The sequence below is a fragment of the Parambassis ranga genome, chromosome 1, assembly GCF_900634625.1.
Source record: "Parambassis ranga chromosome 1, fParRan2.1, whole genome shotgun sequence".
Classification (NCBI taxonomy): Eukaryota; Metazoa; Chordata; class Actinopteri; family Ambassidae; genus Parambassis; species Parambassis ranga.
In genome coordinates, this window is record NC_041022.1 from 15,237,823 (window position 1) to 15,254,730 (window position 16,908).

At 39.5% G+C, this 16,908-nt stretch overlaps 1 protein-coding gene across 4 annotated transcripts in view; it reads left to right on the plus strand.

Moving 5' to 3' along the window:
* lrba (LPS-responsive vesicle trafficking, beach and anchor containing) overlaps positions 1 to 16,908 on the plus strand; it is a 158,939-nt gene that overhangs the window by 22,723 nt on the left and 119,308 nt on the right. For all 4 annotated transcript variants that reach the window (XM_028403060.1, XM_028403068.1, XM_028403050.1 and 1 more), the window contains 17 exons: positions 264 to 385; positions 877 to 1,003; positions 1,679 to 1,798; positions 2,399 to 2,545; positions 2,914 to 3,111; positions 4,159 to 4,292; positions 4,757 to 4,865; positions 5,231 to 5,383; positions 5,703 to 5,871; positions 6,337 to 6,416; positions 6,801 to 6,863; positions 7,387 to 7,484; positions 7,627 to 7,719; positions 8,745 to 8,853; positions 9,163 to 9,244; positions 11,167 to 11,290; positions 11,423 to 11,615. In XM_028403060.1, coding sequence (XP_028258861.1) covers positions 264 to 385; positions 877 to 1,003; positions 1,679 to 1,798; positions 2,399 to 2,545; positions 2,914 to 3,111; positions 4,159 to 4,292; positions 4,757 to 4,865; positions 5,231 to 5,383; positions 5,703 to 5,871; positions 6,337 to 6,416; positions 6,801 to 6,863; positions 7,387 to 7,484; positions 7,627 to 7,719; positions 8,745 to 8,853; positions 9,163 to 9,244; positions 11,167 to 11,290; positions 11,423 to 11,615 — 2,121 coding nt within the window. The remainder of the gene's footprint in view (positions 1 to 263; positions 386 to 876; positions 1,004 to 1,678; positions 1,799 to 2,398; positions 2,546 to 2,913; positions 3,112 to 4,158; positions 4,293 to 4,756; positions 4,866 to 5,230; positions 5,384 to 5,702; positions 5,872 to 6,336; positions 6,417 to 6,800; positions 6,864 to 7,386; positions 7,485 to 7,626; positions 7,720 to 8,744; positions 8,854 to 9,162; positions 9,245 to 11,166; positions 11,291 to 11,422; positions 11,616 to 16,908) is intronic.

Here is a 16,908-nt window from a genome sequence, read left to right on the forward strand (position 1 = left end):
AAAAGCAAATACATTGCTAAAAGAAACATGTACCTTCTCTTTGCATTTTATGATATTTAATTAGTTGTGGAACATTGTCAGTGAAATGGTTGTGAATCACTTATGGATGCAAACACAGACACATTATTTAAAGCAATTACTTTTTCAGTTACTGCACAACTAAATTGTTTTTGCTATTTTTAAGAGGCTCGTTGCATCATTTTATTTCACAGGTGGCCAGAATCATGATGAGGTGTTTTCTTCTGTTATTTTCCCCCTTACAGGCTATAGCTCTGCCACCTATTGCAAAATGGCCATACCAGAATGGGTTTACGTTCCACACATGGCTCCGCATGGATCCACTCAACAACATCAATGTAGATAAAGACAAGCCTTACCTATACTGGTAGGTAACACAGGAATATTTAATCACAAAGATAGAGAGTAATGGTATGAATTCTATGAAAGCCCCTTTAAACAACTAATTGTTTCTGACAAACAAAATATCTGATCATTCTGTTGTAAACCAATAATTTGATTCTGCCAAAGTCTTTATTTGTGCAACAAGGATATGTTTGTAAAAAATAATAACCAGGCAAGGCAGCCAACAAGCTGCTTGAGAGAATCTGTAATAGAAGCTGCTCTTCAGACAGGTGCCCTTTCAGAAAGAGATTAATTCAGTAAATCACTGGTAGCAGTCCCATCTCACTGGGACACTGAGCATGATGGCAAGAGTCTGTGAAGTTGTAAATAAAAAAAAAATGCCATCTTAATCCATTTGAGATATTTTTGAAGGGTTGCAATGATTTATTGGTCATTGTAACCTGCGAGCCTTATATGAGCATCCTGACAGGAAATATAGTTGTTCATTTCTATATTCTCTTCTTTCCTTTTTAGTTTCCGCACCAGTAAAGGCCTAGGTTACTCTGCACACTTTGTGGGCGGCTGTTTGATAGTGACCTCGTTAAAATCAAAGGGGAAAGGATTCCAGCACTGTGTAAAGTACGACTTCAAACCACAGAAGGTACGAGTACAATACAAATGAAGCAGTGTACAGTTTGTATAACAGACAATAAAAACACAAACACTACTAAAGGGTTCAAAGAAGTCATATGTAAGCATACAGAGCGTTAATCACATGCATACACCCCTACACACGCGTTCACACAATAAATCTAGCCCTTGGTGTAAGCATGAACTGTCACATCTTACCTGACTCTGGGGAGAAGCAAAACTAGAAGACGGAGGAATGAGGGCGATGTGAGTGAAGGATTATCCAATACCCTCAGTCCCTTCCAGGCACAGCACACGCTGAAGACCATTTCAGTCTGAGAGATCCTTTGCCTCATGGCCAATTTGAAACGTCCTCTTTCTTCCCCTCGGCACGGAGGCACCATCTTTCCCCACCAAACCTCATGAGGACTCAGAAAACTCATTTTAGTTGATTTTACACTTTATTTTTATGATATGTTTCTTCATGGCTTGAGGTAACCATGATAACCAAATGGGTTATCATTGAAGAGAATACTCGAAACATAAGTAGGTGGGATTATAGCTTGAGGGGAGTCCTGAAATGTGATGGAATTAGGTTAATTAAGTGGGCACAGACTCTTACATAATTCTCACTTTCTGATATCCTGTTGTTTTGATTGGTGATAACAGATTATCATGTTGAATTTGTGTCTTTTTGTCGTTTCAGTGGTACATGGTGTCTCTAGTTCACGTTTACAACCGCTGGAAAAACAGTGAAATCAGTTGCTATGTAAACGGAGAATTGGCTTCATTTGGAGACATTGCGTGGTTTGTCAACACAAGTGACGTAAGTAGCAACAATTCAAGAACATGCTGTGCTGTTATCTGCACAAATTCTCACACATTATGTTGGGGTTACATTACATGTACTACTCTAAGATCTGATCTCAGCCAATGAAAAGGCTCAGAGGTGAAACCATTCTCATCTTTTACTGAAGATAATTCATGCATCAACCTATTGACTCTGTCACAGTCTACAGGGTTGTGTTCCATCAGGCTGAGCTTTCATATTGTGAAATTATATTTTGTTTGGAATGAAAATGTGTCTGCAGTGTAGTATAATCCTCCGGATATGTCAGAAAGCAAATTAGCCTCTTGACTATGACATGGTCTCATCATTCTCTTCCTCGTCTGCCTTTCCCTCACTTTGTCCAGAGAAGAAGGGCATATTATCAAGTTAGCTACAGTATCCTTACAGTTTGATGCTGTTTGCTGCCATTTATATCTGGTAACTTCAATGTGCCTACCCCTCTGCTCCTTCATGCTATTTTTGGTTGTGTTTGTCCATCTTTCCTGTCTTTAATCCTTATTTCCTTCCTTCCACCCTCCCCTTATTCTTTTCATCTCCCTCAATCCCCCCCTCCCTCTCTGCATCCTTCTCTTGCAGACATATGACAAGTGTTTTCTGGGATCGTCTGAGACGGCTGATGTCAACCGTGTGTTCTGTGGACAGATGGGGGCAGTGTACCTGTTTGGAGAAGCTCTCAGCGCTGCTCAGATCCTGGCTATATATCAGCTGGGTCCGGGCTACCAGGTTAAAAAGCACAATTCTGAAATGATGAGCCATAGTGATTAAATCAGTATTACGCAGCTGAAATCTGTCATAGTTTTCAGCTGAATGTATTTTTGAGCACAGTATACTACAGAAACATTTGTGGTGGTTACTGACATTCTAAAAAGCTGAATTCTAAAGTGTACAATCTGCTCTTAGCTTCCATTTTAGTTTTAATTTAGTTTTCAGCGCTGTATAATCGGTCAACTCTATTCAAAATTGGAGCTATCAACAAGCATGAGGTCAAAGTTTAAGGCACATGTGATGTGACTCATCTGTGAACAACATTATTTCATTGTGCCTTTGTTAATGCTATCTTTAAATCTTTCTGTTTCTGTGTTCTTGTTTAGGGCACGTTCAAGTACAAGGCTGAGAGTGACCTGTTGTTCGCAGAGCATCATAAGACCTTACTGTATGATGGCAAGCTGTCTGCTAGTATTGCCTTCGCTTATAACCCACGCGCCACCGATGCCCAGCTCTGCCTTGAGTCCTCCCCCAAGGACAACGCCTCCATATTTGTCCACTCTCCTCATGCACTCATGCTGCAGGTAATTATATACTCAGCATAACGTTTTGGTTGCATAGCATGAGAACTGCTCCCCTAGGAGTTGGAGGTGATATTACCAAGAGTTGTCATCATTCTACTTTGACCTAAAGTCCCCACGCGGCACCAACATTACAGCAATGTCACTGCACATTCATTCACCACCTGTACACCTGTCCCGTCCCACCCACTGGTTCCATATGTAGCACTCTTTCTTTTTCTTCCTGCACAATAATGAAAGTGGCCCAGTTGCCATCTTTCCATTTTAATAGCCTCATTAGGGCAGAGTTGCAAATGTGTTGAGCCAGCCAGACTAATACAGCTGCTGAAAAATACCATCCTGGTGCTCTAATTATAAAATTGGCTTTGGTTTGCAGCTGTATAGTATTTGTGCAGTATTGCTTTTTGGGAGTAGGTAAACTCTGTAAATTTGTTTTAGAAATATACACATGTACATCAAACACACACACACAAAACTGTTTCTTTACTCATTGAGTTTTCTTTTCTCAAGCACTAATTGAGCTTTCGCTCATGCCCTCTCATCAAAGAAAATGCTTTGTTTCCTTTGTGGGGGATGCTCCTGCTCACTCCACCACACAAACACACACAGGCTCAGTGTGAAATATGAATGAATATGTGACCTATATTTGCAGCTTTTCTATGCCATCCTCGGAAAATTCCAATCCTATAGACATGGAAAACTGTTTTCAAGACACTTTTGGTGTCACTACATATAAACAACAACTCAACAAATGCCATTCTGTATTCAACAATTGTAAGCCGCAAAGCAAGAAAATAAATGCTAATGCTAAACACTTTAGGATTGTTTTCGATGCTTACAGATACTTGGATTTTATGGAAAAAAAATATTGTACATGCAAAACCATAGTTTTAATTTGTTGGTAAAAATAGCAACCGGTTGTGGTGTTTTTGTGCTTTTTTGATTGTAATGTGTGTGTTCATCATCTACTGTAGATTGATTTATCCTCTGTGACTCATAGTACAAAGGTTATTATGTTAAACAGGGCCATGTATGTGTGTGTTTTTGTAGGACGTGAAGGCTGTGGTGACTCACTCTGTCCAGAGTGGCATACATTCTATCGGCGGTGTGCAGGTCCTCTTCCCTCTGTTTGCACAGCTGGATTATTGCCAGCCTTCCAGCCAAGAGCTGGACACCTCTGTCTGGTAATTACACACATGCTTACTTTATATATTTATTTATTTATTTATTTATTTACGATCAAGTATTATTGCTGCTTATTTATTGAATATAAAGTGGCACAAGCTTGTTTCTGTTTTGGGGTAAGAAATCGGCAGTCTTGTCCATTACGTTTGACGTGCTCTCTAACCTTTAGCACTAAGCTAACCGGATTGCTATTTTGTATGTACAAGAAAATTGGATGGTTTAATTATTGTAAACCACTTTAGGAATAAAATGCAAGGATCAGAGCTCTTAAATTGCGGTGTTGTTGTATCCACTGCCCTCAAGGTGATGCTAAGTAGAATCTGTTCTCCCTGCACAATGATGACACAACACCCTCATTCAATCACATTTAATGTAAGATATGCCCTTCACAGTCAGGGCTTTGTCAGCAGCTTACATAGATTATTGCCACTGTCTAACTTGTAGTCTGTCTCTCTCTGTGTAGCTGCACTTTGCTATCCTTTGTGATGGAGCTTTTGAAGAACTCAGTGGCTATGCAAGAGCAGGTCTTGGCCTGCAAAGGCTTTCTCGTCGTCGGCTACACTTTGGAGAAGGTGAGACAAACACAAGACGGGCTCAGCTGGCAAAGATATACACAAGAGGACCATGTTTCCCTACCAGTAGCTGCACTCATAATAACCCCAGCACAGCAATAAGGCTGATCTTGATTCTCTCCTGCTTTACATATGCAGGCACACACCAACACACTTAATATGAGACAGACTGTGTTTTCCCCTGACTGTATTTGGAGGTCACAGCTGGTTTGTGTGCTTGTTAGGAAGAAGAGGAGCTCCTCATCTTTCTTTACATGTGTCATTTCTCTCTCCTTCTCTTGTTGCAATTTATTTACCTTTCTGCTGTCCACATCAATGGAATTTTTTCACTTCTTGTGACCGTCCTGTCCTGCTTTGTACTCCAGTCTTCCAACATGCATGTGACGCGGCCTGTCCTGGACATCGTACTGGCCTTTTCCAGATACCTTAGCAACTTGCAAAATGGCATTTTGCTGCTCAAGCAGCTGTGTGACCACATACTGTTCAACCCTGCAATCTGGATCCACGCCCCTGCCAAGGTAATGCGGATACACACTATAAAACAGGATCACATCTACTCTACTACTGTATTCTGCTTACACTACTCTAGTTTTTCATGGACTTGCCTTGATTTTATTTTTGGTGCTTTAGACCTCAGCTTGGGGTTCAAGGTTATTCCTCCACCTGTGACTCTGTCATTGCTATTTAAATCAGTTTGTTGAATCCCTTAGAGGCTTAGAAACATCCATTTCCTTATAAAAGGAACGAAAAAGCTAGGACACACTAAAACTGGATCACTTCACTCAAGCCTGAGTACATGTGGTATATGTTTATATGTATTTGTTTGAACCTGTGCAGGTGCAGTTGACACTCTACACCTACCTGGCAACGGAGTTCATCAGCACAGTGACCATCTACAATGCTGTTCGAAGGGTGGGCACTGTACTTCAGGTCATGCATACACTAAAATACTACTACTGGGTTATCAACCCTCTGGACCGCAGTGGAATTGTGCCCAAAGGCCTCGGTGAGACTGCACACACAATGCAACAATGTGTATATGTAATGGGGTACTGATTTATGGTCTTCTCATTCCTTACCTATATACACCTCTGATCATGTGCAAAAATATGAAGTCACATATACAAACATATGCACTACCTCACATAATCACTACAAGTCTGTGAAGGTGCAGTAAAGGAAAAATAGGTCATTGTTTCTTTTTTTATTGTGGTCATTATAACCCTCATTTTACAGTCACCAGCGATGGACAAATTACTTTTATGTTAAAGTAAATATAAACACTGTATGAAATGTGAGCAAAATTATAAAATTGAAAGAATTCATTTCACCCTGAATTGGCTCATGGCAGTAGTTTTATGTGATTATTATATGTAATGCATTACTATGCAAACATATAATATATACAAGCTACTCTGAGCAAACTTACTTCACACCACTGACAGTCATTGTATGATGTTTTGGTTTTCAGATGGTCCGAGGCCAAACCAGAAGGAGATACTCTCTTTGCGAGCCTTTCTGCTGCTGTTTGTCAAGCAGCTTATAATGAAGGCAAGTGCCATTAACCACAATTCAGTCCTTAGATGGCGGTGGGGTGATTAAAGCCTTTAGCCGTCATTACTTCTGCGTTCTGGTAAATGAAGTGCTGTGCAGTTAATGACGCATCTGGTTGCTTTTTTTGTTTCTTCTCATCTGTCTTCAAAGAAGCAAATTGGTCACTTTTATGCACTTTTATTATATGCAGATATATATCAGAATTCTTGTATTTTATGTGAGGGTAATGGGTGACTATCAGTTTTTTATACATATACACAGCAAATTGTTGGTCTTGTGCACAAAATAATGAAAATCATAAATAAGAATACTAGCTTTGTGCTAATGTGGAGACCTGCTGGCCAAGACAATAAAGAAATGATCTGTGCAATTATATTTTAGGATCATGGAGTGAAGGAAGACGAGCTGCAGAGTATCCTCAACTACCTCCTTACCATGCATGAGGTAGGGACATGTGCATGCAGTGAAGAGAGACATCACCACCAGATGGCAACATAGTACTGCTATGCCGTGCTTTGTCTCTTCACCATCTGATACTCGGAAAACAGTTGCTGATGCTAAAGGCAGCGTTAATGTTCCTTGTTATTTTTTTTCAAGTCTGCCAGTTTGACAGAAGTGGTTTTGTTTACAGTGGAGTGATACATAGCAAATGAATCATTCAGATCAATCAGTGACACACAGAATGTAAAGGGTGGTTCCAACTTTGGCTGGAAATCAGGCAGCAGCCCTCATTTTATAGATTACATATTCTAATTATTAAGATTCAGATGTTTGTGATGTACTTCTGCTGCTACTGCCACCCACTATACACTGTAGGAATATAAATATTGTGTGCCTTGACATACTGTATATCTTTTATTTAAATTGACGCTTCACTAAAACATAATTTAGAGTATCACAGTGAGAGCTCACTGCTCTTTCTTTAATTTCTACTATAGCTCTAACTCCTTTCCTTCATGTTCCACAGGATGACAATCTCATGGATGTGCTGCAGTTGTTGGTCGCTCTGATGTCTGAACATCCAGGATCTATGGTTCAGGCCTTTGACCAGCGAAATGGAATTCGGTAGTGTTTTTTTTATGCTCATTGTTGGCTTATGCTTTTTTTGAGGTAGTCTCAGTCTTGTGCCATTGTATGGTTGTACAGCTTGCGTATTGAAAAGAACATATTTAATATGTTGAAATTAAGTTTTTATTTGTTTCCACAGTGTGATTTATAAGCTCTTGGCCTCAAAAAGTGAAGGAATAAGAGTTCAGGCACTTAAAGTCATGGGCTACTTTCTGAAGCACTTGTCACCAAAGTAAGTACCTACAATATTCATCATTATTTCCCCAGACTTAGACTTAACAAGTAGTGCATGTAATATTTTTATTACTTTTTTTGTCTGAAATTCAAAAGGCACACATTAAACATGAATAACTGATGAAACAGCTAAAAGTTCCAGTGCTACACTTTGATGATACCACATGGACTACAATACACTTAAAAGCAGAGTCTGCAGTTTGACTTCACGCTCTTTCCCTCCACATTTCCTGTCTGCAGACAAATAAAGACAAAACATGCACATGAAAACGATTAAAAACAGCTTTGTTCTTTGCAATGTAGTACCATAATAGTTTAACTTTAATACAGTTTTACATAGTTTGTAACATTTTAAAAGAAGGTTTACCAGTGATAACAACATCATTAGACATTTAACAGCTGTAAAACATTTAGGCACTGAGAAGAGCCAAAACATGGTTTAATTTAAAAATGGCTCTTGTTGACTTTGATTCTTTATTTAGAAGGATGCCTCATTGTCAAAATAAACTAAAAATAAATCATTATGAAATAATTATAATGAAGATGGGTATCGTAACAATGAGGTCACAAGCTGTTCACCATTCTAATTTCTGCTGATAATATTTATACAGAGTGCATCCTCTACTGTTGTTACAGAAACGGCTCCCTCCTCTTTTTGGTTTTGAAGGCTTTTGATCCAGATGCGAGAATGCCTGTTTGACTATCTGCTAATAGTTAACAGTTTATGTTGCTCAGCTAAAACTGGAGCTGATGAATGATCAGAGATGAATGCTATGAAGATCTTTCAGCAAAGGACTGTTCTTACTTAGTCAGCAGGGATTCTCTTTTTCATATCCTCTCTGTCAAATGTCAGCTGGAGCTCCTCTGATTTGCACTGCTACATATTTTGGTTGCTGCTGTTGTTCTGTTCATCAGAAACTCCAGACTTTGTGACTGCATAAGTCTGTTTTGTATAGCGTACTGTAGTTTGTAATGTTAAATGTTGACCTAGTGATGTTTTCACAATTTTAAAATCCCAATCAGGAGAAAAGCCGAGGTCATGCTGAGTTATGGCCTGTTTTCCCTGCTCACTGAGCGCCTGATGCTCCACTCCAGCCAGTTCACCATGACAACCTACAATGTGCTCTTTGAGGTCAGTCTGCCTGTGTTTACTCTCCCTGCTCATGCTTACAGGGCAGAAATGATCTTCATCCACAATAATGCTGAATCACACTGTGTGTATTTATCTGTGTGTACTGACTTTGTGCCTTATTAGCTGATACTTCCCCTCATATTAAATTAATGACTTGCATGAAATAATAAATGAAGTGACCAACTATATAAACTTGACAATTATTCAAAAATGTTAAACATTTATATATAGCCCTGTGTTGTGTTTCTCTGTTATAGTTAAGACTTATGCGACATTTACGACTTGACTCCTCTCTTTGTCCCATGGTAGATTCTCACAGAACAGATCTGCACTCAAGTGATCCATAAACAGCATCCGGACCCTGACTCCACTGTGAAGATTCTCAACCCACGTAAGTGCCTCCTCTGCGCCCACACTACTCCCCTAAATCATTCGCTGCAGCGTTTCCCTATGCATACTTACAGCTCCATGCTGCAGGAGGATATTCCCCTGTGGAACGGTGGATCGCTATACACGTCAAACAAATGAACAACATAAATTTTGCAGCAGGAGTATATTTTCATACTCCCGAGCCTCAGATGTAGACCTAACAAGAGGATGGTGCAGACACTTTGTTTAAGCAAATATACACAGATCCACTGGTTTAGTGAGCCTTACTATTATTTTTCACCTGGAACAAAACGCCTAGCATGATTGATATGATGATAATGTTGCTTTTTTATTATATCAAATCAAAAGTTTTTGCAAAGTAATCTTCCTTCATAATCTTCCTCTCTTTTTGTAATATTATTAGAATATTTGCACAGATGATAGCATAAATATATTTAGATAATTAAGTCCTACCATTTGTAACATTTTTAAAAAAAATAAAAATGTATGTACAGGGCGTATTTAAAAAAAAAATATATATATGTATATGTATATATATATATATATATATATATATATATATATATATATATATATATCTTTTTTTTCTACTATTACATTTTTTAGAGGTAGCATCATAAGCTGAGCTGGTGGCTTTGATCTCTGCTCCCATTTTATATTTTCAGGCTCTTCTTTTTTTTTACCTCCGATTTCACATCAGCTCATATGTTGAAATTTTTAAGTATTCATTTCAGCTAAGAAAAGAAAACATCCCTGCTCTGTTTCATAACAGCGCTCGCTCACATACACACATATACACATGCACATGCACACACGTGCAAAACAGCTTTAATCAGTTTGAAATCCAAGCACTTGGGATAATCACAACCAAGGTTTACTTCCAACCAGCCCTAATCTGACAAGGTCTCGCTGTAGTCGCACACTGATTATCTTAGGCCTTTATTGTGTTAAAAACTCTCCTACCCAACCGTCCTAGACAGGCGGTATATATCATAGAAACCTTGTATGGGGTTTCGAGCGCATTCTATAGAACACAGAGCGGTGGTCTGTTTCTCCTTTGCCGTGTATTCTCTTGATTTAATCTGTGACAAACTCCCAAAATGGCCCCCTGATTGCAGTCTTTAGTAACGTCAGAGCCAATCAAACAAACCGAGGAAGTACCGTTTCCCTCAAATTAACTCAGGGGAAAAGAAACCAAGAGCAAATGGAAAAAAGGAGGGAATACGCCATCCCCTCCATCCTCATTCCCAGTACATGCTGGGGTAATTTTCTGGCGGTAAAGGTTCAGCGACTCATAATTTGAGTGACTAAGGCGTAGAAACAACACAACTGTCTGCTGGGGCAAGGGGGCATCGGTTAGCGCCAAGGTCTGAAGAGACGAGTGAAATCCAAGCCCCACCGTCTCTCTACTCACAGCAAATGGACACTGACACTGTCTAGATAATTCATCTAAACAGTCAGTCTCTTTGGTTTAACCGAAGCCAAGTCTTCCAGAAGGGTCTACGACTCTGGCTCTCCTGTTTGAAACAATACCAAAACCATTACAGTATGATAAAGATCAATGGTCTGCACCGTTTTTTTATTTTCCTCTGCTCCGTGTTTTTCTTACCACAGGGGCAGATTTTCAGGTGTGTACAGCCGGGAGTTCAGATAGTTTGTGACACAATGATTTGCACATGTTGAGACCAATGTATGATACAGTTGTTGATCTGTGCAGTTTCCTCTACTGTGACCAATATAACCAAACGGAAAGCTGGCTGTTTCTTAATTCAAACTTTATTTTATAACCCTTCAAAATTCATTTTACTTTGATATATTATGTTGGAAACATTTTAGACATTTTGATATTTTCAGGCACTGAAATTTTAATTTTTGGTTTATCACAGACTATAAGCAGATTGGATTTTTTTTTTCTTTCTGCAGAGATTTTGAAGATAATCGCTGCTCTTCTGAAGAACTCTCCCCCATCCCCCGAGAGCATGGAGGTGCGCAGGGTCTTTCTGTCAGACATGATCAAACTGTTCAATAACAGCCGAGAGAACCGCAGGTAAGAATTCCACCATTGTGTGTGTGATGAGTAGTACATCTCACACACACACACACACACACACACACACACTATGTGGGACTTGCATTCAGTGCTTCACCACCCTCTCATGGCTGTGCACATTTCATTCAGGAGCCTGCTGCAGTGCTCAGTGTGGCAGGAGTGGATGCTGTCTTTGTGCTACATCAACCCGCGCAACAACGAGGAGCAGAAAATCACAGAGATGGTGTACGCCATCTTCCGCATCCTGCTCTACCATGCCATCAAATATGAGTGGGGCGGCTGGCGTGTCTGGGTGGACACTCTGTCCATCACCCACTCCAAGGTCAGACTGCTCATTATACCCATACACACACACTCACAGGTTAAACACAGCTTTGTTTATGTTTCTGTCTCTTCCACTACATGTACTGTGTATGGTGTGTCTTTGTTTCTTTTTTGCAAACACAAAAACACACACACTGTCACACAATCACATCTTACTGCAGCATTGTCAACCTAAACATTTACCATGTAACCATAACTGTCCTCCCTACTTTGACTCCAGCTAAAATGACAACAATTTCCATTTAAAGCTATCACCTCTGTCAGCTATATATTTAGTCCTGAGTATGACAAAATGCAATCCATCAAATAAGAAATTAGAGAGCATTATCATCTGGCCCTCTTACTTGCAGTGTAGGCTTGCACAGTAATTGAACCTTGCCTCTCTGTGCCCATCAGATTAAGCCATGGAAGCTATACAATTTAAAAGCTAGTTGCAGTATAAACCATTTGAAATGAATCCCCTTTCTAGCTCTTCCTCTCTTTATTTATGTATAGGTCTCTTTCTTTTACATTGCACAGATAAAAATAAACTTCTGGCACTTCTTATTTCCAAAAGCCGAATTTAGAATACTGCTTTAAAAAATTCAGTGTTGATATCATATTACACCACTCTGTTCCAGAACAGTGAAGTAATTGAGGTTGGTGTCAGATTGTGGTCTGGGGGGTTTTTAAGCCTGGCAGATTGAAAGTTGAGTTAAAGAAGTGCTTGTGATATGAGAAGCTTCAATGTGTGTTGCTGTGAGCGCTGGTGTCCAATAGGGGGCACAGAAAGACTGCCTGGGAGGTTAGGGGTATGAAGGCAGCAGTTAGCAGGACAGTGTGTGTTGTATGTGGGATGGTCTGGACTCACAGCATCTAAGCTGACCTCTAAACACAAAAAGACACACAGACAGGGACATGAGAAGAAAATTCAGATAAAAATACAGATGCTGTTGTACACTTTTATACGTTTTATTGTCATTAGATTATTGAATTATTTAAAATGGAACAACTGTGTTGGAAGGTGAATACGTTATTATATTGTATTTTGTGTTTTTTGTATGTACAGCATACCGCTGGCTGTTAATTGTTTCCATGTAGGTATAACTGTTTGTCCCATTTTGAGACATACCTGTGTAATCTGGTGTTATGCCTATAATTGCCTTTTTTAGATTAACTTTGCTGACAAGCTAACAATGCTGTCCCACAGTATTTTAGCACAAACGTGCACTAAAACCCATTTATTTGCAAGATGTGAGATTCTCACCCACTCACTCACACACACGCATCTATGCACACACACATGCATCCACACACACATGCATCCACAGTGCAGAGGAGCCGTCTGAGCCCTGGATAGTTGCAGCGGGTTCAAGATACATGCATCTGCTATAAAAAAAGCTAAAGAAACTCAATTGCAATTTTATTGTCCCGTTTGATAGATTTCCTGCCACCTTTGTAGCACCAAAGCTGTTTGTCACTGTTGCTCTCTCCTCCCACTGCTGCAGGGCTGTGTATGTGCGCATGATAAGTGCGTGTTCGTGTACACGTGTGTGTGTGTGTGTGTGAAAGCGATTGTGTGTGTTTCAGTGAATGTGAGTTATCAGGCACATTTTCTCTTTGCTCTCCTTTTCTCTTGGGCTCTACTGCAGCAAAGGCTTCTCTCTCCGAACCCATTGAATATTCATTGGAACTGCACGAGAACAATCAGAGAAACAAGGCCTCATAAATACAACCAGCCTACTGGGAGCCTCTCGATATGTGCATATATGCATTTGCAAATACATATTTGCACACTTCCCTTTTACAAGGATTTAGTGTGCTTTGTGTCAAATATGACAAAATTGGTAGGTTGTTGTCTATGTAGATAAAGTACGTTAAGATACCTTGTCTTTACTGTATTGTAGTATAGCACACTTTACTATTCATTATCATTTCCAAGAGCTGAGGCACAGATTAGTAATTACCAACAAAGAAAAGTACTACTCGACTACTTAAATGTGCAGATTATTGGTTTTTGGTGAACTTTTTTAATGAGTCAAACCAATATTTTATTTTATTTTAGTTTGTAGTTTTTTTTGGAAAAAAAATAGTCATAGGAAGAAGGAAAGGCATTTGGTTACGCTGTATCTGCAGTCTAGTTTGAATCTTTGGACATCAGTCATTAGCATGTGACTGCATCTGCCTGTGCATGTCTCTGAATAGACAGATGTTCCTGCAGGTGGGCATGCTGACACTACAGCCCTCCCACTCTTAGCCCACACACCCCACCCAAGGTGCCCCTCGTCCATCTCTGCACACAAATCAGTTAGAGAACAAGGAGGTCTCCAAAAGAAAGACATCAGGGCGTGAAGGACCCACTGCCCTTCATACTCTGCATTCTGTCGACTAATGTCATTATACCTGTCAGACATTTTACCACAGAGATAAGGAGCAGAACTAGATGTTTAATAACGTATAAGATAGGGTGTGGGATTTAAAACCTCAAATTAAACTCAAAACATACTGATTCTGATGCCAAACATTAGAGTTAAATAGTCTGGCTGTACCGAATTTTCCTTCTGGGATTATTGAGACATTATAGACTCAAGCTGTTGCTCTTGGCAAAGAGTTTAAGGTACATTGTTAAGAGGACAAAAGAAGGAGGTTAGAAGTCAATGCAAGATAAAAACTGTGTTGTCTGCGCTATCCAGTAGTAATCATTGCACACATTTCTAGCATCTGTGTGTATCATCTGCTTTGAATTCTGAAATTTTAGTTTTATTACTCTTAAGATTGTTTTAGTGAATTTTAGTGAATGATTGCAAAAAAAAAGACTAATTTGAGCAGGAGAAAATTACAAAGTAAAATATTTTAGCAAGATGTGAGATGTAGTAAACCCCAGCAAAACCACAGGACTAGACCTGCAGTAGCAGATGACATTGATTTTGGAGGAGAGATTGTGTTTAGCTAATCAGATTAGAGCTATGCTACCCTCCCAGTTTCCCCTTTGTTTTGCGGTTGCTCTCTATCACTGATCTAAATGGAGAATGGAGAACTCTCACCTACAGTACTGCAGCAGAGTATGGTGTTGTTTCCGGAATTATTATGCTGTACAGTCATGGGAGCAAGTTGGGTTTGGTAATGTGATCGCTGTGTGAGGCATTCAGGTGTATTTTACTGCAAAACAGTAGAGATCTGATTTTGTTAGTCATACAGTATTATTATTTGTATATTTGTCCGTTTGTGAAGCATTTCTAATTTGCATGATCTAGCTATGCTGTGATCAGTTAATACCATGTTACCTGTCACATTAGAAAAGGCCACCATGTTTTTGTACATTACCATAACATTTTTCCATAACCCAGGAAGGCCAGGCCGAGTCGGGGAGTAGAATGAAATTAGATTAGATCAGCATTGATGTCTTAGCCACCCAGGGCAGTTTCTATATATCGTAGCAAGGCTAAGCGCTCTTTTAAAAACCACAGAGACATACACTACCTCTGTCTAATGGTAACTGGATCTGTTACAGAGCCCCATTTAAGGCCAGCATACATCATCTTAATGTACAGACTGCATCCTGAATCTATGACGTTATGTGCTGCTCTGCTTTCCCGCATAATTTCCATAGCAGTGCACTCTGAATGCAGTCTTTTAATTGCTAAAAATGCTAAATGTCAAATTAAGCTCAAACTAATGGGGTAGAAGGTCTCGCCGTGTGATCAGTGGGAGAGCAGGAGTGAGAGAGGGAGAGAAAGAGACAGACTACTGGCGCATTTAAAACAGGCTGTGCACTCAGAAAACAGCTATGGATTACCAATCACTGCTTCCCACTACAGAAGATTAATGAGCACCCGTGTAGCAGGCTAATTTAGAACAATAACGCCTAATTAATTACAAATAATCAGCTTCTTTCTCCTCCTTTCCTTTCTTCCGCTCTCAATGACTCACTTTCTTTCTCTTCCTCCTTTTTAATTTCTTATTTTTTTTCTTCCTTTTCATCTCCAGCTTCCTTCTTCTTTGTTTTTTTCTCACCATTTCTCTCTCACGCTTTCACTCTCTTTCTTCTCCGTCTGTCCAAATAGCCTCAGGTGAAAAAGCAGCAAAGAGTGGTTCTAGTTTCACCCCCTCCTTCCACCACCAACCCATCTTTGACTTTCTGTCCTCCAAGCTCAGTGATTAATGCAGGGTCTTAAATTAGGCGTGGGAGGATTTGCCAATGCTGGACACGCACTCAGCACAGCCAGGAGACACACACTAATAGTATCTACTGCTAATCTATGACTGCTTACATGGATGGGCTCTTCCTCAAATGCCATTGCAGACCATTGTCATTATAGACTAGCAGTCTACTCTACCCATATCAGATGGTAAGAAGACTGATAGAGGTTAATAGGCCGTGGGCAGCTGCACATAAGAGAGAGAGAAAGTTTTAAATATGCTACAGTACAGGCCACAAATGGTCCCAGTGGTTTGTTGTAATAAGCTCACAACAAATGGGCATTTTGAGAATAACTTGCTTTCATAATTTGACATTTCCTCTTTAAACAGGATGTTAAGGCGTAAAATGAAACATGGAGAGAAAAGCAAACAGTGGATGCTGGAGGAGGGAAGGAGTTTTAAACACAGAATTCATTTATACGCTGCTGACAACAATTTACAACTGACTTGTATAACTTTTTTAAATATATATACTCACTTTTAGTTTGATGCCAGCATAGCATTTCAGTAAGGATGGAGCAGGTTTCCTAAGCACAAGAACACTGGTGTTCTCAGTGGGGTGACAGACCTGGACTGCAGGCAGGCCATTTAAGCACCCATGATTTTTTATATGTTGCCATGCTGTAATATGTGCAGTGTGTGACTTGGCATTGTCTTAACCCTCATGCGTTGTTCGGGACATTTTTGTCCTCTGAGAGAAATTTTTCTGTTTATTTTGGCCATAACTTTGTCAATATGTGGACAAATTGAATCATTTTTCCTCAATAAGCTTAATTTTACATAAATTTTGTTAATATGATTTTAAAATTTTTCATAGGTCAACGGTACACTGTGGGCAAATTTTACCCCCTAATGTGTTGTTCGGGGACAAAAACGTCCTCTAACTTTAACGGTTTTAAAAATATATTAGATAAATATTTTTTTTAAATTTTTTTGCATAGACCTTTTAATTAACTTCAGTTCTAATCAACAGTAGTGAAAAAATCATTTTCCCCCAGGATTTTAACCCTTTAATCACCAATTTTATGAGGGGTGGTGCTGAAAATTGAAAAAAAAAAAAACACAAAATGGCTCATTTTTAATAGAAAAGGTGAATGTGGACTGGATTCTTT